This window comes from Centrocercus urophasianus, unplaced genomic scaffold (genome assembly GCF_019232065.1).
Source record: "Centrocercus urophasianus isolate 14NV4802_14NV808 unplaced genomic scaffold, USGS_Curo_1.0 seq_28, whole genome shotgun sequence".
NCBI classification, from domain to species: domain Eukaryota; kingdom Metazoa; phylum Chordata; class Aves; order Galliformes; family Phasianidae; genus Centrocercus; species Centrocercus urophasianus.
In genome coordinates this window covers 10,890,633-10,915,119 of record NW_024884844.1, presented here as the reverse complement: position 1 = coordinate 10,915,119, position 24,487 = coordinate 10,890,633, and the positions used below count along the sequence as shown (strand labels likewise).

The 24,487-nt window shown below is 38.5% G+C and overlaps 1 protein-coding gene across 5 annotated transcripts in view; it reads right to left on the bottom strand.

The window, feature by feature from the left end:
- Positions 1-24,487, bottom strand: part of ARHGAP15 (Rho GTPase activating protein 15) — a 318,826-nt gene that overhangs the window by 4,388 nt on the left and 289,951 nt on the right. For all 5 annotated transcript variants that reach the window (XM_042827045.1, XM_042827047.1, XM_042827046.1 and 2 more), the window contains one exon: positions 19,099-19,204. In XM_042827045.1, the coding sequence (XP_042682979.1) occupies positions 19,099-19,204 (106 nt within the window). The remainder of the gene's footprint in view (positions 1-19,098; positions 19,205-24,487) is intronic.

Sequence of the window (24,487 nt, the reverse complement as noted above, 5' to 3'; positions counted from 1 at the left end):
ATGGTGTGCAAGACTTTTTCCCCCCAAATAAGTGATCTGAATTCCTAATATCAAGAATGGTGTTGGTCCTTAAATATTACAAGCCAGGAAACAGAAAGTACAGATCTCATTATTAATAGTAATGAAATTAATGATGTATTGAAACAGCAGAAGTGTGTGATAGGAGGACTGAAGTGTCAATGGCAGATATATAAGCAAGAATATTTAGAATTTATGCTTTGGCTGTTGCCAAGGCAACTGCGAGCTGGAAAGCGTGTGACTGAGAGCAGGGCAACCCTACAACTGAGAGGGTCATTGTATGGTGAGTTTGGCTTTCTAGTTTCATTAAACCTACATTTTTCAAACTCCCTAAATAAAATTGTTATTAATTTTGACATTTGGAAAGCACACTGGATTATTACTTCAAACAAGCTAGGTGTTAGGAAATGTTCTTCATCCATTTCTGCTCTGTAGAAATGACTGAGGAGGAGAAAGCATTTCAACGGTGACTGATTCTTCACCATTTTAATGTTCTTACTGCACATAAATAGATAAGCCGGTGTCTTTAGGGAGGAAAATCCCAGTTGGAAAGGAGCTGTCTTAATGTAAGATGAAGCATGTTTGGGAGTAGAGCTGCCCTTTGCCAGCTGAGATGGGAATGGTTCCCTCCAACTTAGTAATCTCTTACTGTTCTAAGTCATATTTGAGGGCAAATTTTCAATAGGTTCAAAGAGCCTGCTGCTCTTCCATGAACCAGAAATATTGCCTATGATTAAGGGCAGCACATTACAAAATGAGGCTGATCCCTAATTTTGAGAAAAAAAAAAACGGGAAAGTAAGAAAGAGTCATCTGGTAAATACTGTGGACCAGAATGACAGGTGTAGGAAATGAAATTCTCTGAAGCCAGCAGGTGACTAAGAGATAAAAGTAGGTTTTCTTGTAAGAACCTTGTCCATCAGCATTCTGCACAATATTTTATTTAATTGGTGAAGTCACTGCCATGAAGGATCAAAACCAAAGATCTAAACAAAGGCTAAGAGAGATTAAAGATATGTAGTTATGAGGAATACTCTCCAGAAAGGAAAGAATACATATTCATGACATCAATTTTCTTGATATAACAACTAACTCTCTACAGGATTAGGAATGGACTGCCCCATTCTGTGGGTTTTGTATCTTTGCTGAATTGTGCTAGCAACAACTAGCCAGATGGTTTTATCTGCAAATTCCTCTGTTTTGCGCCAGGGGGTGAAAGTCTGTACATCCCTTTGATTTGCCTTACCAATAATTATCCTCAAATTATCCAATATTGGTTTCCTATATGTAGTCAGAGATATGCAAATATGTTTTATCTTCAGAGCTCTGTCCTGGGGATGCCTCAGCTGCCTTGTCAACTGAGTTTACTCACCTCAAATATCGCTGTCTTAACAGACCTTATCACCACACTACGATGGGATAGTTTTCATGTAGTAGTTGTCTGATTTTTGATATTGCAGAGCTCATGATCAATTTGAACATGTAAAAATCTGACTTTTACGACGAACAACATTCAACTCAGTGTTTTATGCGTCTCAAAAGCTGCTTCCCAGGTTTTAAAAAATAACAGGTATTACATACTTTGCTTTAGTGACAAGACATTTGGGGGAGAAATCATCCAAGCTTGAAATAAAATCTTTATTGAAAGCAATTCTATATCCATGCCAGTCAGATGCTTTGTATGATCGGAAGAGATGTCCCTGGGGAAAGCTCGGCACAGTAGACAGGGTTGATTACTTGGACCTCCTGTCAGTTCTTAACTCACTGAAAATGGCTGAGGCATTCAGCACAACTTTGTTTCCTTTATTTGGAAGTAAAGTTAATATACTTACCTTAACTGTGCCAAATGTACTGGAAAATAACCTGATAATAAAACGTACCATCCTACTAAGTGATAATGTCTGTGTGTGTATAAGCACATTTTGGCTGGGCTTATGCAGATGGGTTTTTCAGTGTTAAAAGCGAAACGTGAGTACAAAACGATGCACAGATAAACTACCAGGTTTATTCTGGGTGTATTTCCTTTCCACATGTGTCCTGTTACATACTCTTCCGAGATGCAGAGTATTGCTGCAACATCATTTTCTAATGTAAACTTAGGTCAGTTTAGCCATAGTGATTGTTCTTAATTCAGAACTGAAGTGCTTTTTGGTACCAAAAAGACAACTGAACTACAAAATTTGGCCATTGACAGTCATCCTAAAATGCAAGCAACAATTTAAAAGGTGTCCTTTTATAACTGGTCCTTGCAGAAATGTCCATTTCCCAAGGGAACTCTGTTGCCAGCTTAGGACAGACAGCAAAGTATAAAGGAGGAGCATGTGGCCTATGCACTACTTAACCCATCTTGAGAGACTTACTGAAATAATTGGTGGTTAAGTGAGCCTCTGATGCCATAAGCTCTACTTATGTAAACTGTTCAATTCATTGCACTACAATGTAGATAAAATTAAAATTTAGCCATAAATTCGGATTCTTGATATTTTATGAATGCAAACTAAACTTCATTATTATTTATGTCCTGGCTTTATGGATGATTTGCTCAGTTATATTATAGTGGTATTCACCAGCTGATGAAGCTAAGAAAAAGCAAATATTATCAGTTGAATCCCTAGCTTGCTGTTTGTGAAATCTGTATGGCTTGTTACGTACTGGGGGGGGGGGGGGGCCTTGTGTGTGTAGCTATAACCTGAGATTCGTGCTTATTGCAGACTTCTAAAACACTACAGTGACTGCCTTTTACATGAGATTTCTTCTCCAGCAAACATACACAGTGCAAAGATCACAGTGGGCTAATAGAGTTTCAAGCTATTTCCTTCTGCCAGTGCAAAACGCCAAGGTACTCTACAGGTTAAATTTGAAACAATAGCTAAGTGTGGTAATAGAGAAACCAGGTCACGGTGCTTGATACATTATGAGAAGGGTCAGAAATGGTTCAGACATACTTAAGAGCTTTCTTTCACTGAAAACAGCCTCAATGGCTTCTGGCCTACAGAAACTCCATAGGCTTCCTGTAGTCTGCAGCTGTAGGTTTGTATTACATTTCTTTGGGAAAAATCCCTTCTCCTTGGTTGCACTGAGGCAAAAGAATGAGCCCTTGATGCGGTCTTCTTTTGCATACTAAATTTTAGAGCTGACCAATGAGTGGCTATATATGGGATCTGGACAGCTGACAGGGAACTGGTACAAGAGTAGGCTTCCTCAGGGGATCTCCTGCTTGCCTTACAGCATGAGCCCTGCTTGGACAGACTGCCCTGGAGTCCAGCCCAAAATAAAAATAAGTTAGCTCTGAAGATCAGTTCACAGCTGGCAGAATAAACTCCAAAAACATGAAGAAAAGCATTTATTCTGGCTTACTCTAGTTTAATGAGAGAACTGCTTAAAATAAAGTGTTTTTCACCATTGAGTGAACTTTGCTACCTGTGTGACATCCTTTCTGGGAGCATGTGTGCTCTTACCTCTGCCTACATTATGCAGAGCACCTGTCTTGTGAAGAAAGCCTTTGTTCTCCAGGTGTCTGAGAATATTTGTTTGTCTAAAGGAACACAGGCAGAATGTAGGGTCCTAGTTTCATAACACGCTTTGGAGAACCTTCCCTTTTCCTCCTCATGGCCTCCAAACCGAGCTGTTGCCTCATGAAAAGGACAGGGTGGCTTGGTACCTGCCTTGTGTCAAAGAGAGCCTGAAACCACGCATCGTCCTGCCTGCCTTGTGAGGCCCCATCAGGGAGCCTGGGGAAGTGGGAACCACAGGTCTGATGTGTTCTTCAGTTGTGTGCTAATCAATAATTGTATCTTGCCAATGCACAGGCATTTCTGGGAACAGAAAACTGGCCCACCATTGCCATGCTAACAGATGCGCTCATTACAAGTTAGAAACTCATGCCAGGGATTCTACCATCTCATGTGCTTAGGACTATGTCATGTGCTGATCAACATCATGTCTTGACAAGGTGCCTGCATTTTCCTCAAAGGGCCATAACTCAGATCTGATTTAGGAAACAAGCTTGTGAAGAGTGCAGTAGTTCTTATACTATGACATACAAGCTATGTCTTGGGCGTCCTATTCCAGCTCCTGATTTGAGCAAAGACTTGGGTCCTGCGCCTCCAAATCATCTTGTGTCAAATAAATGGATTTTGACTTTTATAAGCAATGTCTTTTCACATGATCTTCCTTCATTCTGCAAATGTTCCATGTCTCCCTTTTGGAACTGACCCAAGTGGGTGACTTGTTAAGATCTCCTTTTACTGAGGGCACACTGCCCTCTCAGTTTGTCTTGGTTTTTAACATTTTGTGACTGAATGCAAGCTTGTTCTGACTAATACTTACAAGACTGGAGAGAGGAGGAGATCTGGCTAGCCTATGCTATCACAGTCCAAGCCTGGCACTTGCTGTTTGGGGACAGCCACTTCCTAGCAGTCAGCTGGTGGCCATGGACTTCCATAAGGAGCATCTCAAACTCCTCTTGCTGCAGCTCCACCCACAAGACATTCATTTCTGTCCTCTCTAACACCCATGTAGAAACATATATATCTCAAGCAACAGCAAGCTTCTCACTAAAGCCACACTGCCACTGCAAGCACAAATCAGTACAGGGGAAGGAATGGGAGAGAACAAAACCACCCATGGCAGATGTTAGGCAGATGCTGATACACTTAGAGGTGTCTGGATAGTAGAGATAAAGGCAGTGTGAGACTACATAGAATAATGTATGTTCAGATCGAGATATAATGCACAGAATCCTTTATTGTATTTTTGGTTGCTGATGTAACTTCTGTATTTATTTATTTTTTTTAATTCTGATTATTTCCTGCAGCATAACCAGTTTATTGTAAAGCCCAACCTGTCAGAGGTCCTAGATCTGCATGCTTTTGTGGCCTGTGTAGCTCAGAAGGCAACAGATGATAGTCTGATATGAATAAAGCTTTAACTTCTTAAATAGCTTCTTTTTCAAAAAAATTCAAGAATATCTTAAGCTACATTTCCTTCTAACATTAAAAATGAAAAGCAGTTAGTAACAATCGCCCTTAAATCAAGAATTATAAATATAGAACCTTTATCATCAGCACAGCACATCCAAAAATGTCTTTGTAAAATAAATCAAATTATATGAGTTAATTGATTCCAGGCAACATCAGCAACTGCAGGTGGAAACTGAATAACAGGATGTTTATTAATGAAGGACTATTAATCAAAATTGACAATATCAATTCCTGTTTCTTTTATTTGAATTCTACCTGCAAAATCTATGGAGATACTTGCCAAATGTTTAAATAAAAATTTTAAAGCAAAGAAAATGCTAGCACTTGGGATTTTAGCTTTAGATGTAGGGCTATTTGTTTAAACAGTGAAAGGATATCCTAAATCCAATTTGACAGGCAATGCCAAAGATGCCAGTGGTAATTAATTAGCACTTAATTTAGACCACAGAACAACAGGATATGGAATTGGTGCTCAGTGCCATTTCCCCTTAGGCTTCATCTCATGAGGGTCAGGAGTATGCCTGTTGCATTGAAGGTCAGTAAATAAATTGGGGGAACACATTGACGCTGGACTTTTCATGATAGATATCCTTCACCCTTATTACTGCCTCTGGCTATCGCTGATGAGAAAAGGGCTGTGATTGTTCTGTGAAGAACGCTGTGCACAAGGCTGAGCTGAGCAAGGTAATGTTTGAACTCACGCCTTGTGCAGTGATCGTGCTGGATGCTCTCCATGGATTGAGAGCTCTGTCAACTTTGCGTTGGGCTGGAAATAAACTTCTAACTGTAGCAAAGAAAGCCTGAGGAACGCTGACAGGCGAGAAAATTCACTAAAAAGCAGTGCTTAAGCCTGCTAAATTTTTGAGCTCAGCTTTAGATTAAGCATAATTAAAATCAATGCAAAATTTTAATGTGAGGTTAGAAACTAGGTCAGCGAGGGAAAAAAAAAAAACACATTTCCTTATTATCCTCTTGTCTTTGTCTTAATAATATTTGATACTCCTCCATAAAGCAAAAGTCTCTTAATAAAGTTGGATTAATGATTCTAGCAGCATTTTTTCGGATGGGGACTGATGCTTTGACATACCATGCTCAGTAGTGGACAAACAAAACATATGCTGCAAAAACAAAGCAGAGCCACCAGTTCTGCTGGTAACTCAGGCATTTTAGTGACATGGTGGAAGAGGCTGCCTTTCTACAGCACACCCAAAGCAGAGGAAAACACAGAGGAAACCCTATGGAGCCTTATTCACAGATGCACATAAATTGCATTGCTTGGTTCAGATTTAGCAGCAAGAAAAACAAAAGGACGATGAGAGTTAATATGATAGCATCTTGTCTCCTCCCAGTAAATTAAGTTGGCCTCTGCCAGCCAGCATCATTCACTACTTCCAGTAATCTCTATCCTTCTTTCTAAAGAGCAGCTCAGGTGGAAGAGTGCCTGCAAACCTTAACCATACTCTACTAGCACAATTTTATAAGCCTCGTTCCCCGGCAGAGCTGTTTGTGTTGCTACATTAAGAAAACACTGAGTTAGATATAAGTCCGTGCTCAGAAAATTTATTTTGGAAGCCTCTAGTTAACAGTTATTTTAACTTTGCTTGCTTAATCACACCCTTTGCTGCATCTCTCTTGACAGTGATTGAAATTCTGATTCCTATGGAAGTCACTGACAAACCTCCCACCGACCAGGAGTAGAATGGAATCCAAATTCCACTTTGTATAATATTAAATAGTCTCAGTTGTGATGATATCTACTTTTACTGAGTGGAAATATTGCTTTTGACTATGCTCAATCTATAACCTCTTACAGCTTTCAATTATAGTACTTTTCTGCTACAGTAATCCAGTTGACAGTACAAGCTCAGCCCTGACATGTCTTACGGCTTCAAAATGACAACTGGTTGGAATTTTGAATGGAGATGCTAAACTTCGGCCAACCTGCTCAGAAATCCATCTTTTCTGGAAAGACCAGAGCTTCTTGCACCAAACTTAGCCGTGTTTTGCTCACAGCACATTGCTTTTGTCCAGTGTCAGGAAAAAAATTATTCAGTTTTGTGAGAGAACCAGTGTTTTGTTGTTGAAACTGGAGAATGTGGCAAAGAATTTCACAAAAGTCAGGGAACAAACTTTCGGTGATAGTTCCCTTTTCTGTGAGGTCTTAAATATGCAATAACTTCAGAAATTGCTCTGTCTCCTGTCCTTTTAAATCTGCAGAGCCCTCTGAATATTGGTCTATTAATTGTCCTTAATCTAAAACCTAGTCTTTCTACACACTATCATCATCTTGTTCTTTGAAATAAAGTCTTCCCGACCCAGTGCTTTGCCCAATAGAGATAATTTTATACGGGATCTAACCTCAACCAGGATTCCTAGTCGTTCATGTTCAGTCCTGAGCTCTCCACAAGCTACAAGTGCAACATACATGTACTGCATTTGTATCAGATTTGAAAGATGCTTTAACATGCCTCCCAGCATCACGATTGTTTCAGCACTGATATTGAACACGAGTAGGATGAATATATCTCTTAAATGCAGTAGTGAGTATGTGCCGCGAGTCTTTGATTTCTTTAAACTTATTTACATTTTACTAGCCCTTGAGCAATGAATTTACTATGTCAGCACTGTCTTTTCTACTTACACTTTGTCTGTCTTGTCCACTTACCTTAGCTTGATGTTTATTTTTTGTGCACGTGTATAGTCCACTGCACTAAATGCAAGAACTGCCTGGAGTGCAGGATTTTCCATATATTGTTTCTTTTTAAGATGCACCCTTTGCAGTGCAGTAAGTTCTGTGATATTTTCTAGCTTTAAACTGGCTTCTGCTTTTCTTATTTGTTCCTTTTTAAGTCAAGCATTTTTTCACATACATACTATTTGCAGAGGACTGTTGAACTAACTACTTTACACTTCACCAAAGTCTTTAGTTCTCTATGTAGACAGCTCTGCCTCTCTCAATTGTTTTTCTTCTATCTTTGAAGCTCTAATACAAAACATTGTTAACTTCAAATGGTCAGACTTGCAATTATCTTCTTCTTTCTGATCCTGCCCAAAGTCAAAATTTAGAAAAACCAGTGAGGATGCACACAATTCACTTAGTACTCCTAACCCAGACCACACTTGACAGGACTTAAAAACCAGAGGTTCAGTGATGATGTTTGTATCATGGGAAAGTCATCACACTTGGTTAGACCTTGTTCAAAAAGCAGTGTCCGCATCAAATCTCTCCATCATAACTTAGACAAAAAAAAAAAAAGATTCAAAACACCCTTTCACCAAGGTGAAAGATATTTAATGCCTGATTAGCAAATATATTATGAACTTAATGGATAGAACACGGTCACAACATTTTTTGAAAACCTGCTAAGTTTTTGAAAATACTGATTCTTTGGAGTGTGATAGTTAGTATGACAGAAATCTAAAAGATGTACTCAGTTCCATTTATTTGAAGATAGTTCTGTGGAATTTAAAATGATATTATGACTTTGCCTTATATAATTCTAGAGCACATCTTGTGAAAATGCTGCATAGGTTAAAAACAAACAAAAAAACTCATCTTGAGTAGCTGGGAATATGAGTATGTTGCTTACAAATATATCTGAAACTTGCAGTTTAGGATGGTCTAGTTAGGTCCCTTGCATGCCTACGGAATCCAAGTGAGATCATGGATAATAATGATATTACTTGTGCTTATTTGAAAGGGAAGATCACAAAACTCCCTTGGCTACTTGGTCCATCCCTGTTCCTCTCTTCTCCTTTCTGTGCCAACAAACGTAATGAAGCATTTCTATGAGGTACTCTCCTTATCCATCCTTTCCTCCTAAGTTCTTCAGTCCCACTCCTGCCCCATGCAAAACTGCCAGTGGGGTCTGCCCCAGCTCTCCTCTCCTTACTCCCCTTCTCTTTGTGACAGTGACAGGAATGTGGTGCAGAAGCATTTCTGAAGACCACCGTAGCGCTCTGGAGGGGATGTGGCAAAGTCATCTAGTGATGGGACTGAGATTGGTGTAGAAGCCCCAGCTTAGAAGAAGTGATTAGTGGCATCTTGGGGACCAGGGGAGGAGGCAAATAGGCATAAGCTTGGCTGGAGCTAGCCACTGCACAGATTTCTGATTTTACATTGCACCATAATGCATAATGTACAGAAAGATAAATATTTTCCATTCAGCAACATCTTGCTGTATTTTCATCTAAATCTATAATTTTAATTATAAAGTGAACATAACCTGTATCAAATTATAATTTTGTTAACATATTGAATGAGGACAGGAAAAATAAATACCAGATTTTATACTGTACAGACACATGAAGGTATAGTAAAAAAATCTGGTTTCCTTGACCACATTGTCATAATATGCATATATAACTGCTTATTGAATCCAGGCTGTGTAGACAACAGAAAGAACACTGGCTCCATACCATCACAATGCATGCCCACAACAAAGAGGAGGAAAGAACAGGCTCTTTCATTGTGTGTGTCTAAGTATTACCAACATAAGGGCTAAAAACATTACCTCTGTCTGAAGTGTATCTATATATCCATGCATAAGTTATTAAGTGGGCTCCCTGAGCACAGTTGCTGAAAATATTAATATATTCAAATTATATTCTAGCTACTGCAAAAACAGTAGATCAGACAAATATATTAAAATCTCTTCAGACAAAAGGAGTCATGTTATTTATAAAGTTCCTACCCTCCCTTACTGGAACACAAACCTTCATTGTATATAATATATGAGAATGCAAGATGATCCTTAGATGTCAAAATGTGGCTTCAAGTTTGAATGTAATCATAAAACAGTGACTCTAATGCTTGCCATAAACAAATTGTCACTGGTATTATGTAACTTAGACTATTCACAAAGCATAAAAGAAGGGAAGAATAAAAGGTAGCTGCCAAAAACTGTGGGCCCAATGACGGTTGTGCCAAATTGCATTTGCAGTCTGGGAATTGCAAACACAGCATGGAATTCAGATTTGCACTCCCTAGTGCTTGGGCTGCTCCTATGGCTTAAATAAGAGCAAGATAAAGGCTATTTCTTGAGTCAGTTTAGACTGCAAGCAGCAACCAGTGGCTTTTGCAGCCTCCTCTGCTTGTTCTTTCCCAGAGGGAAAAGCAGGATAAAAGTTCTTATATTGCTGTTGGACACTCTTTTGGATGGAGTGGCCAACTAGAATGCAAAAAAACATAGCTGATCTACACAGCAATCCAAAAGCAAGCACCTCTCTCAGATCTGGTTTGCTGTCTTGGATTGTTCATCTTAATCAGCATTTGTGGTACCACCTCGTCAGTTTGACACCTTCTTGTGAACTCCAGGAAAGATGGCACAGAAGGTTTGCAACACAAGAAGGTATATCATGTCAGAATGCCTGGTCTGTGAGCAGCAATTAATCAGTCATAGAGAGTTTTCCTCACATTAGGCTTCAGTACTAATATATATCTGATATACACAGCTTCAAATCCTGCTAATGGTTGTGTGAAGGCCCTTTATCAGGACAGCCCCTGAACAATGTTTTTACCCACCTCCTTTTAAAAGTAAAATGACTTTTTTTTTTTAAACCACAGCCTGAAATAATTGTTTGAGCAGAGATACTGGTTTAACTCATTATGAATTATTAGTGGAAAAGTAAGTCTCAGAAGTATGTTACATCTGAAATATTTTTCATCACTTGAACATGTGCCGTCCAGAACTGGCCCTGTTCTACCAGGCACTGGGAACAAACACTTCGCATTCACAGATGCTCCTAATTTGGTGTGGTTTAGAGTGTAATTTAGATCAAACGTATCCATGTAAATGAGTCAGGGTTTCTTAATTAGGTGCCTCTAAAGAAAAAACTTGGACCACATCAGTAGGTGTGGGTGTGGTGCCCACAATACTGGAATCTTTCTATAGACGAAGCTTAGTTTTGTTCAGACACACTGTAGGTTTTTCTTTTTTTTTTCCCTCTTCTTTCTTTCTTTCTTTCTTTCTTTCTTTCTTTCTTTCTTTCTTTCTTTCTTTCTTTCTTTCTTTCTTTCTTTCTTTCTTTCTTTCTTTCTTTCTTTCTTTTTCTTTCTTCTCTTTCTCTCTTTCTTCCTTCCTTCCTTTTATAAAGAACAATAATAAATCTGTAGATGGCATAGACATAAAGACGTTACTTCAGAGGAGCTGTCTAAAACACTGTCTCTTTGGCAAATGCCTTAAAGTAGGTCATTCTGCAGTGATTTAGGTTTATATTTCATTGCCAGCTTTTTGTTCCCATTACAAGTAGGGTACATTCCAGTCCACAGATTTCCTCTTCATTTTTCTTCCGATTGGCTTTTATTTACAAGAATTTGTAGATCTTCATAAGAAAATGAATGGCCAATACACTGTTAGAAGCACTAATCGTGCACTTGACCACAAAAAGAGATGTATGAAGGTGATAGCCTGGAAATGCTAGAATGTAAAATACCATTCTCTGAGAGCAAAAAATGTATTGATTCTCCCAATACAGTGATTGAAATGATTGTTGCATCTTTTCCAAAGCATGAAAAATTATCTGCTCTGATGTCATTTCAGAAGTCTCACAAAGCAGAGGCATCCATTGCCACAGTTGCTCAGGTATTTGCTTTATGTTGTTGTTTTTTTATAGTTGTCACTGAAAAGCATGTGTTTTATGGCTTATGAAAAAGTAAAAATCAAACAGTCAGGGTCTGTTTTCCCATCAAAGTGCTGGGGGATTTACATGCCAAACTCCCACCAGCCTTAATGAATTACCTGCATAAATTCCCTTTCAATCGATAGTAGAATAGATCCTATTGTGTTATATTAATTATTTTACACAGAACACTGGCACTTTGGCATTAAAGACTTTTTTCTTAAGTTTCAATGAATATCTTAAGAAACTTCAAGCCTATTATTTGTTTTGCAGCCTTATTGTGAGCAAAATCCTGCATCTTTAGTCAGAAAAGCACTGCAATTTACCCATTGATGGCTTGGTTCTGGACATTAACGTGTTACGGCTCAATCTCTCAAAATAGAATAAATAAATAAATAAATAAATAAGGAGGGGGAAAAAGCCCTTTTTGTAATGAATTGAGCATTTTTAATTTTCACCAACAAAACCAATTGAGTTGAAAAGAACGCTCACCCCAAGCAATATTAAGAGGTTACAAAATCTCATAAATTAACTTTGCCAGTGATATTTTACTGAAGCTTGTGTGAGTGCAAACCAGAAGCAGGGCTCCCACATGGTCTTTATTAAACGAAGAGCACTTAGCAATAACTGGCCTTCCCTGAGATGTGCTGTCCATATGCACGCGTACGCCCAGAGTGTGGATGTGCATATGGCCATACGCTGGAAGATGCTGGGGGAAGCTGAGAGACAGCAGAGAGTGGAAGTGAGAAGTGTTCACTCTGTAGTCAAGGGCAAGTGCCCTACTCTCTTCATTCCTTACTTTCTCCATCTACACAACTAGGATAATAAAACTTATTGACCTGAAAAAGGAAGTTCTGAGATTTAATTAATGTTTGAAAAGCTTTTTGAGATCATTTGATACTGAGTAATGTGGAATGAACAATGGGAGCTCTTTGAAACAGGGGCTCTATCTCTCTGTATTTGTGTACTGCACCTAGCACAATGGGGCTGTACAGACACAGAGTCAACCGTATCATAAATATTTAAATTAAAACTATGTTAATTATTTTTATCGTTCTGTTATTTGCTGATACACCAGTTCACTACATTTTGAAGCTTGGTAGCATTGAAAACTACCAAGCATAATTATTTGTCTGATTGTTATGAAAATCAGGGTTTATATTTTTAAATACGGTTATGAAAATAGGAAGCTCAGGTGAAAATGCATTTCTAATTCCTCATCATTCTTCTCTTTAAAGCCACTAAGCTGTAACGTACTCTTCAGGGAATGGGTGAACTTTGCAAAGTCTCTTATTTCACATGAAGAAGGACAAGGCATGACTGCAGAAACCTCTGTCACAGACACCTTCCCCCCCACAATGTGAACACAAAGAGAATGCATAAAGGTGCATTCTGGATTTCTTTTTTGCCTTTAATTCAGTAACTATTATTACTCCTATTCTGTGCACACTTGGGCCTGGTGCACATTGTCTTGTGTCACTAATTATCAAGGCAACTGTTTGGTAGGCCACTATGTACTTCAGCAGAGAGAAATAGGTTTAACTCTTCTCTTTTCCTGCAGACTGAACCCAAAGAAGTTACAGTAAACAGGACAAGATCTGGCCTTGGTCCAGCTCTTTTGTGAAACTGTTCTATAGCTGAAACAGAGAAAAGCATGTGTGCAGACAGAGCATGCCTTCATATGTATTTTTTCTAGAGAGAGATCAGTTGACTTCATGCAAAACTTCAAATGTTAGTCAGGGGTGCCTGAGTGTCTTTCTACTCTGACCAACCACCCACTTACTTTGATGACAGATGATGCTTATCCTGCTCACATATCTAGTAGCTGCTCCCTAAGTTTGTAGGAGTAAGGCTCAGCTTTTCTCTTTGTTGCTGTCCTGTGTCTAAAGAGCAAGAGCAGCTCCTGAGTTGTCTGATTCTAAAGAAAGGTCCTAATTCATGAAATAATTTAGGAAGCATTCCCTGTTTTTCATGGTTTTGGTTAAGAACTTTCCTCTGCACATGCCTGAATGTGGGCATTTTACTTGAAGTAAAAACTGAACGCCCATCCATGCTTTGGGCTTCAGTCTCCCCCAAGTTCTCAGAGGTTCTATAAATATTTGTTGCATAATTCTTCCATTCATGGTCTTGCTTTTCCTTTTTTACATAACTTTTATCTGTTTCATTTTTCATATTTTCATTTTAAATGGAAGACTTCTACAGTTTTTAATATAATCTGTTCTTCTGCCATGTGAAAAAAGGGTTCTTCTGAGCCTAGATTTAGTATGTAAGCCTGCTTGAAACTGCTGTTATAACACATAATTTACTGAGTGAAAATCACATATGTTTGCTACATCTTTCCTACACCAACTTAAAAAAAAAAAAAAAAAAAAAAAAGAAAAAGACAGACAGAAAGAAAGAAGTTTGCAGACATCCCCTATTTAGTATTACCATACTTTAACTTTATTTTCTGATTTACCCTCAGAATTCTGGGTATGGCTGCTGGACTTGTCATCACATTGTCATCGCTTCCTGCTGTGCAGGCTATTGTGGGCTTATTTCTATGCAAGGCTTTTTTTTTGTTCCAATCTTTAATAGGTAGAAATAAGTCCGTTTAGTTGCATGCTGCTTGTAAAAGCCAATGCCTTGCAGAATGGAGCTGCTGTGTTGCAAGCTTTGAGGGGTGTGTGTGTGTGTTTGCGTTGTTCAGCTTGGGTGCTTTCTCTGTCCATAGAGCTACGAGCATGGGGGGAAGGTTGTTTTTCAAAACAGATAAACTATGAATCTTGCAATACTTAATACTTTTGTTAGACAGTATATTGGATAGTGGGTATGTCTTGGGTAATTAATTCTACTCTTGATGAGGAGCTTATGTCCAAAATGCATACAAACAGTTACAGGGATGAATTAGGTGGGGGGAAAGCAGTCAGGAAAAAAATCATGATTCTGTCTCCGAAAGGGCAAAAAGCCCAAATGGTGTCTAAAAATGTCTTGCTGTGCTATACACTATACAAGAAAAATGGAGAAAAAAAAATTATAAAAAAGGATCGTCTTGGATTCAAAGGTGAATCGAAAGAAATTGGCTTCAGTCTGGACAAGGCAGCCAGATAGGCCACAGTAACAGATCCACGTGACAGACCAAGAGGCAACTGCAGAGCTCCCCAGACAACTCGCCTGAAGTGCCTGCCAAGGAGGCAGATGCTGCTGCTGGAAGAATATCTTCCACAGTTGGGCATCTGGGTTCAGTGCTTTCCACGTAAGGGAGAGTGATGGTTGCATCAGGCTGGCCCCGTCTTCCCGTTTAATTATTTCCACATCCATTTTATACTTTTGTAAATAACATGTATTATCCTGTTCTGTGCAGGAGAATAATAAGCAAGGCGAGGGCTTTTGCCTGCAGTGCATCCCTTTGCAGAGGTGCCCACATGGATGTGTAAGGGCAGTCTCCAGCTTGGCTGCCCTGTGCTCCAGCCTGGTCAGATGTGAGACAGCTCGGGCCTGGGAGCCGCAGAGCTGCCTCGTGGTGGCACGGAGCTCAACCTAATAAGCAGAGCAGGCTGAGATTCATTAATTTAACATTAATAAGCACAGCTTATTAGCTCAGGCACAGCACTGTGTAATGCAGGCACACAGCTCCTGGAGCAGAGCTGCGGCCAGTGCGCCAGCTCGGAGCACAGCTCACGGGGCTCAGCCAGGCGCCCGCAGCCACCACCTCCCCTCACGCATCTTGCACTGGGGGAGAGAAGGTCTGGGGCTCTCTGCAGAGGATTCCATGCAAAAAAAAAAAAAACCAAAAAACCCAACCTTCTCTAGGCTTTTCAGTTATACTGCTGGTTTATGCAGAGTCTTTAAGTCTTTTAAGCTCCTAGCGTCTCCTAAGAGGTGTGTGATAGCTGTTGTAAAAATGGGTTAGGTGCTGATCATAGAATGCTGTGAGATCTTTAAAGAGGGAAAAGTCCTTCTGACTCAACTGAATTATAGTTATGAGAATAAATTATCGCTGACAATATTGTCCTATTGGGCAGGGATGGATTGTTCTCTGTTCACATCTGTGCACAGAGACACTGCAAGGTTTTTGCATCATCCCATGCCCTGTGTATGCCTGCAAAATAGGAGCAGAATGGTCTGTCACTTTTATCTGGTAGCTGTGGTTAGCTCACTCTGTCTGGGAGTAAAAACCACTTGTAAATAAGTACTGGGGAAGAGCTGAGTCCTGAGGAAATGTGACTGTTTCACAAATGTATAGAACATAAACATATGGCCTGTATACTCAGGTAAAGACTCCAAGCATTCTCAAATAGAACAGGCTGCTTTATGTTGCCCTTATTTGAAAAAATGCTTACTCTTTTTATTATTATTATTATCATTATTATTAGTTTACTTTCTTCTTTCATGTATTTTGTAATGTTGGATTTGGTCATCTTCAGGAAGAGGTCATAAAAACCTAATAGTAGCTGGACTCAATTATTTTCAGCATGAATCCTAACAAAGCAGTTTGTTATATTAGACTGGAAAGAGCCATACAATAAATCTGTTCAGCTCCGTATTTTCTCTTCTGTTTATATGACTGGCGGTATACATTTCATGCAAAAATGAATAGCAGACTTTTTTTCATCAAATTCAAAATACTCAGAAGAACAGGTACTGCAACTACAAGCATTTAATCCTTCTCCTGGCTTCATATATTACACTGTGGCTTCTTGCAACTTCTGAAGGCATGGCTTAAGAAATATATATGCTACTGATGTTAATCCCTGCTGCCAGGCCTTTCTCTTACTCTCTCATCAGTTGCTTTGTCTGGGTTTCTAAAGAAAGATCCACCTGAAGTGCATTTACATGTGCTTAATCTGGACTGCTTCTGCAGACTGAAGCACTGCAGAATGGGACCATAGTGCATCCTTGTTGTAATCTGCAATTTAGGATAAACACAGCATTCTGGGCTAAAGTTGATTTCTCATGCTGAACACCCACTTGCCACAGAAACAGCGTTAACTCAGGTCCTTCATCTGCTCCCATGAGAAACCCCTTGAAGATGAGTTCCACCTTCGGCAAGAACTACTGTCTGCACAAGCAAATATAGAGACTGCAGTAACATGCCTCAAATTAAACAAGTTTACTTAGTTTTTTCAAATATTTGGCAACTAGAACTTCCTCTGATTTAATAATATAAACAACTTGCCACTAATAGTAATGCACGTATGTTTCTATATTCCCATTTATGGAGCCATGGGGCCATTGTGACTTGTCTTTCTTAATTATTAATTCAAGGGAACATTTTAGCTTTTCCCTATTTTTTTATATTTAGAATATCTATTCTGCTACTACTGACAGGGAAGAGTCCTCTTCTTCCCTGGGGATGTGTTTGTGTGGCATAGGAGACTGGCCTCCTTCAGAGAGACTTAGGAGATCCCACCCATAATGCTCTGATGGCTTAAATACTACATCTTTCTACCCTACATCACTGTGTGACTATACTGCATTGGCAAACCTTTGTGTTCACCATGCTTTCTGCAGTGATACTTGGATAAGAACGTGTGCTTATTTATGCAGTACATCCACGAATCCACACTCCCATCAGCAGTCAAACCAGATATTGTGAATATATGCATGATGAAATATTGGTAATTCATTATCTCAGTTACAAGAAGTATCTTGTTTCCTGCCCTAGCCCCAAGGGAAAAAAAAAAAAAAAGAAGAAAAACAACAACAACAAAAAAACCCATGCCAAACAACAGCAAAAGCCCAATACACCAATCTTGGTCCAGTTTTGCCAGTTATTCTATACATACACAGTTAGAGAAAATTGCTGTCCCTCATAGATAATGTTTTAAAAAGCCAATATAGACAAATGAAGCATTATCATCATTTTGTAAACAAGGAGCCAAGGCACAGAGAGATTAAATGATTTACCCAAGGTCACACCAAATATCCTCTCAAAGCCAAGAACTGAACCCAGGTCTCCAGAGTATCAATCAAGTGATTTAACTGTAAGATCAAAGACTTGTTGTGTATACCTGATATCTTTCCCCTAAAACATAGTAACAAAACTTTCTTCATGTAAGGATAGATGCCACGTTTGATGCTGTAAATTTTGTATATGGTATAGGTCCAGTGACAGCCTGTACCCACTTCTTGCTCACAGGCTTTTCCCAAGAAATGATTTTCCATATTAGTCCTCCATTGACAGTAATAAATTATCATTTTTCTCCAAATAACCCTCAAAAGGAGAGAATATGTGCACAGGCTACTGCAGATGAATACACAGAAAACGTTTTTCGGCAAGGGCAAACTAAGTCCTTCTATGGCCTGTTTAAAATTTTTCCATCCCTAATTAAATAGGGACATTCCCACAGCTATATGGACTTCATTTTGCCTGTTCAGCTGGATGCTACACGACAAGTTAAAGGATCTTTAATATATACGTGTCAGGAGAATGCAACAGAAATGGTCGGCATAAAGGCATCATTCATTTTAAGCTTGGAGTAGTCTTTTATTTGCAGTCATTCATTCATTTTGTCAATCCTGGCATGAAATGCTTCTCTGTGTACAGAGACTGCACTGGTCCCTCAATCCTGCCTAGTCCCTTCGATTTTAAGGGTTGTTTGGCTAAAAAGTAACTGTGCCAAAATGGCACTAGTTAGTCCTAAATACCGGACAGCCAAGAGGGAAGGAACAGCATCATGTCCTTCATATGCTTATAGGACCACAAGACCCCCTCTTGTGGTCTGCCATTTCTGCACAGTCATTCATCACGTAAAACAGCTGCAGGTCTGTTTCCACAAGAGCATGTGGTCTATATTCATTTTTACTGTTAACGCTGCAAAACATGAAAATCAAACCCAAGGTGAACATGAGATCACGAGTAGACTTCGTGGGCTGAAACCTCTTAAAAACTGAACTCAGTAAGTGTGGAAACTGCAGAGGAATCACAAGGAGGAGCCTCACAGTATAATTTCTTTGCCTCTTGTCATATCTCAGCAACATTAGTAGAGGAAAGGTGTACTTCCGAGTCACTCTTCACTACTTCTTAGACATTCTGTGCTGTTACAAGATTCTTCAGGTAATACAAGAGCTCATAGCATATTTTTTTTAGGAAGTATTTTTCTGTTAATGCATGCCTCAGCATATCATGAGTGCTAGAAAGCAAACTGAACATCAAGGACTGGATGATGAAAATATGTTGATCCAAAAGCAATTCCAACTGCAGTTGGAGTAAGTCAGACTTGCACACTGGAACATGGTGAATTTGCCCAATTCAGCATTCATGAGTAATTCTGATCTATCTAACTGCACCAAGGGAGGAAAAACTGCAGCTTCTGCTTAGACATACCAATGTATTGAGCAGAAATAGGATATACGTAGGTACCATAAATCATGTTTCGTTTTGCCAAAGAACGTAATTATCTTTTGTATTTTGGACGACATTTCCAATAAGATTTGGACACCACACAGAGATTCCTTTTAAAATTATCAATTATTTTGTACTACAGTTCTACTTACTTCTTTAGATGCTCAAAGAGGACTTCCATGGTGTCATAGTTTGGCCTAGGGAGCTTTTTTACCAGGGTCTTTACGGCTTTTATGCGTGTGGCGTTGTCTTGGATTTCTAAGAGGAAAGAAAAGAGAAAAAATATTTTGAGTGCCATTTAGGATAGTACTTTGCCTAATACTGCATCTGGTATCTTAACAAGAAAAGCCATAATTAATATGTGGTTAAAAACAGAATGTATCATACCTTCCATGTTCTTAATTGAGAGCAAGAGTAATTTACAATGATTAAAAGCCCTCTACATCTAAAGGATGGTTTGCAGAATTACATTTTTATGCTTTTATTAGACTATTAAACTGTCAGTGTAAGTTTAATATCTCCTAGTAGTAGTAAGAGACCCACAACTTAAGTGAAATTTCACTTTGGAATTACATTCATCCAGTGATCCAAATTCTGCAGTGGACACTCTTCTAATGTAGTCCTTGTTTCCTTTATTCTCATCATAATTAACCCAGCTGTATTTATGAATTTCTATCACTAGCATTACACCTTATTGTGTTTGGAAATATCAAATATTTTGCTATTCATTTTACTCATACTTTCTTCATTCATACACATACAAAAGAATTTATCAATTCTTTTGAGAAACTATTCCGCTGCAACTTTTCAATAAAAACTCATTTTTATTTTACTCTATTTTACCTTTCGCTGAGGAAAGCTTAACGGATTTCAATGGGATCAAAACACTGGGACTGGGACAAAATTCACAAGGATACACTCACAATTTGTTCGTACAGAATATGTGTGAGGAAATTTAGTATGGTAAGAGCTTATTACGCTCTTTTTAAGCAAGTGTCTGCGCTCTCTGTGCTGATTAAGAAAGATATCAGGTTAGTTACCAACTTCCCTACAGATTCTCGTAAGATTTAATTGCAAAATGAATAATAAATAAAAACCAATGTCATTAAAACAAAGACAGTATTCCGTGAGATTTACAAAGATATATAACTTCATTTTACATCTCACTGTACCAATGCCGTAGGTATTGCCATAGAGGAAAAGAGAGATTTAGCTCTGCACTGAAGAACAGAATACGTAGAAATCATACAAAAAATCATTTTGCAAATCAGCCTATTTGTTAATTGTTAGCCTATTTTAAAAGAAGAAAAACAGGCAACATGTGGTAACTTTAGTCAGCATTTCTGAACCGAGAATGATAAACACCTCTGCCTGGCTCTGGCATTTATCAGTACTGAGATATTATTACCACGTAGAGTCACAGCATGGTTACTGTTATCATCAAATAAAAAAAAGAGCCAGCTAATCTTAATGGTTTGTAAAGCCGTTACCTGCACTGGTCTGACATTTATCATGATCATTTTACCACATGAGTCCTACATTGCAAAGGTATTTTATCTGGAAGGGACATCACTATGAATTATTATTTGCAGCTAGGTAGAAAATTGTATGTTGTAGATACCTTTTCTCATTATAAATCACAGTCACATTTCAACATTTCCCACACAAAGCTGCTGAGCCCAGGCTTTTTGCCATAACACTTATTCTCACTCCCTTTTATAGTTCCACGAAAATACTGAGTACTCTTTCATTAAAATGGTTGATACTTTTTGTTTGTTTGTTTTTAGATGCTATATACACTTTTTATCTTTATTTATTTATTTTTTTTAGTATAAAATAATTTCTTTTTCCACATGAGAAAGTGAAGAGGACAAACTGTTCTTTTTATCCCTTTTTTTTTAGTTATTCTTTCTTATTTTTTTTCATTAAAGCTTACTCTCACTTCAGTTTAATGGCTGAGCTTGTCTTTACTCTTGACCTTGTTGATGGAATATTTAACAGATCAGATGCAAGATCTTATGTTTCAGTTTCAATACCTATGCAGTTGCTTTACTTCTATAAAGCCCCAGTTTCATAGAAATTTTCCCCATTCAGTTCCCTAAGTAGGAAGGTGGAAAGTGATTTTTTTTTTGGGGGGGGGAGGGGGGGGAAGAAAAGAGGGGGAGAGCTGTTTCTTTACCATTCTCAAATGGAGGGGGTAAATCTTTAAACATGGATTAGTATAAATAGCCATGGAGAAGGCTTTGCCCTCTGTGCTATGCCATGAAACCTAGAAATACGTCGTGCAAAGGCAGGAAAACACTCTGAACAGCTGCTAAATTCTCCAGCTAAGTCTAGGAAATGAAACAGACCAGTTTTGATAAAGTGAAATGCTATCTTTCATTATACTCTATTATTGTGAAAATTGATGAAATTCTGGGGAAGATTCCCATTTATGGAAGTTAGACTCTTTGTGAAGATTTCAGAAGGAAAATTGTAGTCACGATCACTTTTGTAAAATCAAGAATGAGAGGACACATTCTTTTTTGCATTTCTTTTAGAAATTTGTAGGAAATTTGTAGGTGATAATTACAGCAGATACTCTACAGTGAACACAGATGGCATTCTATGTAATATTTTCATAGAACGTATATTTAGAATTTAGGTTACTGTCTTTAAAAATAGGGCTGGCTTCATTTAACAGAGCAACACAGTGGAGATGCTCTCTTGTTTATATTTAAATAAAGAATGCATTGAAAGAACACTTAATATTATATAAGCTCTTTTGCAAATGAGCTTTGGATAAACATTTGAGCATAGAAGAAAACACGATGTGTCTGTAACATTAACAGTGGCTGGTTAAAAATGAATGAAGAAAGTAACCTCTAGCACTCGTGTCCATAAAGAATACTTAAGGAAATCCCCCAGAATCTTTCTTTTAATCATTAATTTTAAATGGACATAGATGTTTACAACAAGCCACTTTGTTTCAGAACAGGAAGTCCAGGGTTTATCTCCAATAACTCACGTTTGCTAGGAAGGGATGTATGTCTCTAACCTGACATGCATTCATTATTTTGTAAGGTACTGGAGTCTGACCCATGACCCTCCTCAGACCTGCTGCATTATTCATGTCTGATTTACTTTGTATAGTTTTACCCATTTCCCTTTACCAGGCATTTCAGTTGCTCGTGCATGTTTAATGTTAAATGGCATTTATGGCTCACATTAATGCCTAATTTTATCACGAGCCATGGTTTCTTTTTATGCTCTCAAGCCTCACATCTGAACTGCTGGAAAAAACAATGATTTACGATTCTGCATAAAATATCAAACTATTGATTTGTCATCCAATCTTTTTTTTTCTTTTCTTTTTTTTTTTTTTTTTGTCTTTTCAGTAGCATGCTTTTCTTGTTTTCTTCCAGGGCTCTTCTCACCTTGCTTCGTTTTTTTGGAAAAGACTTCTACTGCAGTTAAAACGTCATACACTGTTGCTACAGCAAAATCTGCCAGCCAAGAGTTTTTTCCAACATTTTGTGACTGATTCAGCTGCTGAGAGAAAGACAGACCTTGTTTGGGGCTTTTTTGATTTGTTTCTTTATTTCTTTCTTCTCTCTCTTTTTTTTTTTTTTTTTTTAATCGGGACTGAGTGGCTTAGGTGGATTTTTGAGTGCTAATGAAATTGTGAGACTTATGGCGCTGGCTACAGCCAGCCATAGTGTGGGCAGACGCTCTGTGAGCTTCCCCACTGTGCTGCTGTGCAAGCATCCCCGCTGTTCTGTTTGCTATAGTTTTAATGTCTGTGAAAAATTCCTGATGCAACTAAATTATGTTCTGCCCTCTTGTTTGTATAAATAAACACCCGACTTAGCCAATTCATCTCGCTCTTGCCCATTTTAAAAGCTGGCCCTGACACACTATGCTTAACCCCAGTCCTTGATAGCTTTGGTGTTATCAGGGAGTGAATATTTGCTTAAAAGACAGTGTAGTTTTGGCTTGATGTTTTTTTCAGGGATGTCAACTGGCCCAAACTCTTCCTTCAGTGGGTAAATCTTCATATTCTGCAAGTCACGCTGGGTAAAATATACAGACATGTATGTATATATATCTCTATATAAAAATTATTTGTAATACTTTCAGTGCCAGGATTTTTTAATATTACTCTATGCAGCATAAAATTCCCAGTTTTAATCTCGTGTCATACACTGAGGCAATTGTCTCATTGAGAGATACAGAGATACACTGTAAAATATTTTCTTGCTTTAAAAAAAAATCTATAAAAAGTGTTTGAACTAACTAATGTTTGCTATAAGGAAAATAACCAATTTGTGATCTGAATTGATTTTACTTTTTATTAATGCCTCAGAAATAGATGTTGCAAAAGAAAATGAGAATTGCGTGAAACCTCTCTGTATGGGAAACTGATAAATTCATCCTATGTGATATAAAGTGGAGTTTACAATGAATATTCATATAACTTTTGCAATCCATTAGCAAAACCCAGGACAATGAGTTTGCAACTCAGTCCCATTTAACAAAAATATATGTGGAATTAATGGGAGAAAAACAGCACTTACAAAAGTTAAACTTTAATGTATCAAACTCCAGGTGCCAGAGTTTGAGGGAAATAACCAATAACAGTCATTTTTTACATATTTGATGGGACTGATTATGCAATGTGCAACTCTAAATGGCTTATAGCACATTGTAGCATGGTTCCATCCCATTGGCTACAGTAGGGTGCAGGCAGATGGATGACAGTGACAAGGAGAGAAGTGCTTTTGCTTAGCCGTGCGTTAAGATGCCATCCAGAAGCTCTGTGCACTGCAGACACTTCATTAGGATGCCAGGATAATGGTAAACTACCACTCAGAGTGACACCCCATTTCCTGCTTACTGAGCTCTCCAACCTCGGCAGATGTCAACAATCTCACAGTGCTACAGAGCAGACCTAACTTTCCAGGCACTTTGACTCCAATTTTTTTCCCTTAACAGTGCCATACATTACATGCAATATGTAACAGCAAGTACCAAACAGAAAACAAAATTTGCTGCCCTAATTATAACAAAGCGGCATCTGACTTAGGTACTGCATGCCCAGCGTACATATAACCGGTTAGGCAGCGTAGAAGAGGAATGATCTTTGTCAGTCAATTTTGGGGGTTAATTAGACTTAGGACTTTGATAGCTAATGGTTTGTCTGATCCCAACTGGAACAGTCGTGCTTTGCTGCTAACTTCTACCAAGCGTCGGGAAAATGTGCCGAGCGCTTTCCTGGTATTTCGCCTTGCACGGGCTTTTCTGCACAGAAAGAGCAGACTTGAGCATCTGGCCGGTGTGATATTTTCTCTGCAAATGCACAACTCGAGGCCGTCACGCACCTCCCCAACAGCAGTTAGAGCCAGCAGAGAGACAGCGCTGCGACGCTTAACCTGCGCTCCTTCCCAGAGAAACACAAATCGTTGCTCATGCTTCCAAAAAATGACTTTCAGATACAGAAACAGCATCTGTAAGATCACAAATTCTAATTTAATTTAATTTCTTGAACCTATCAGTATGTGC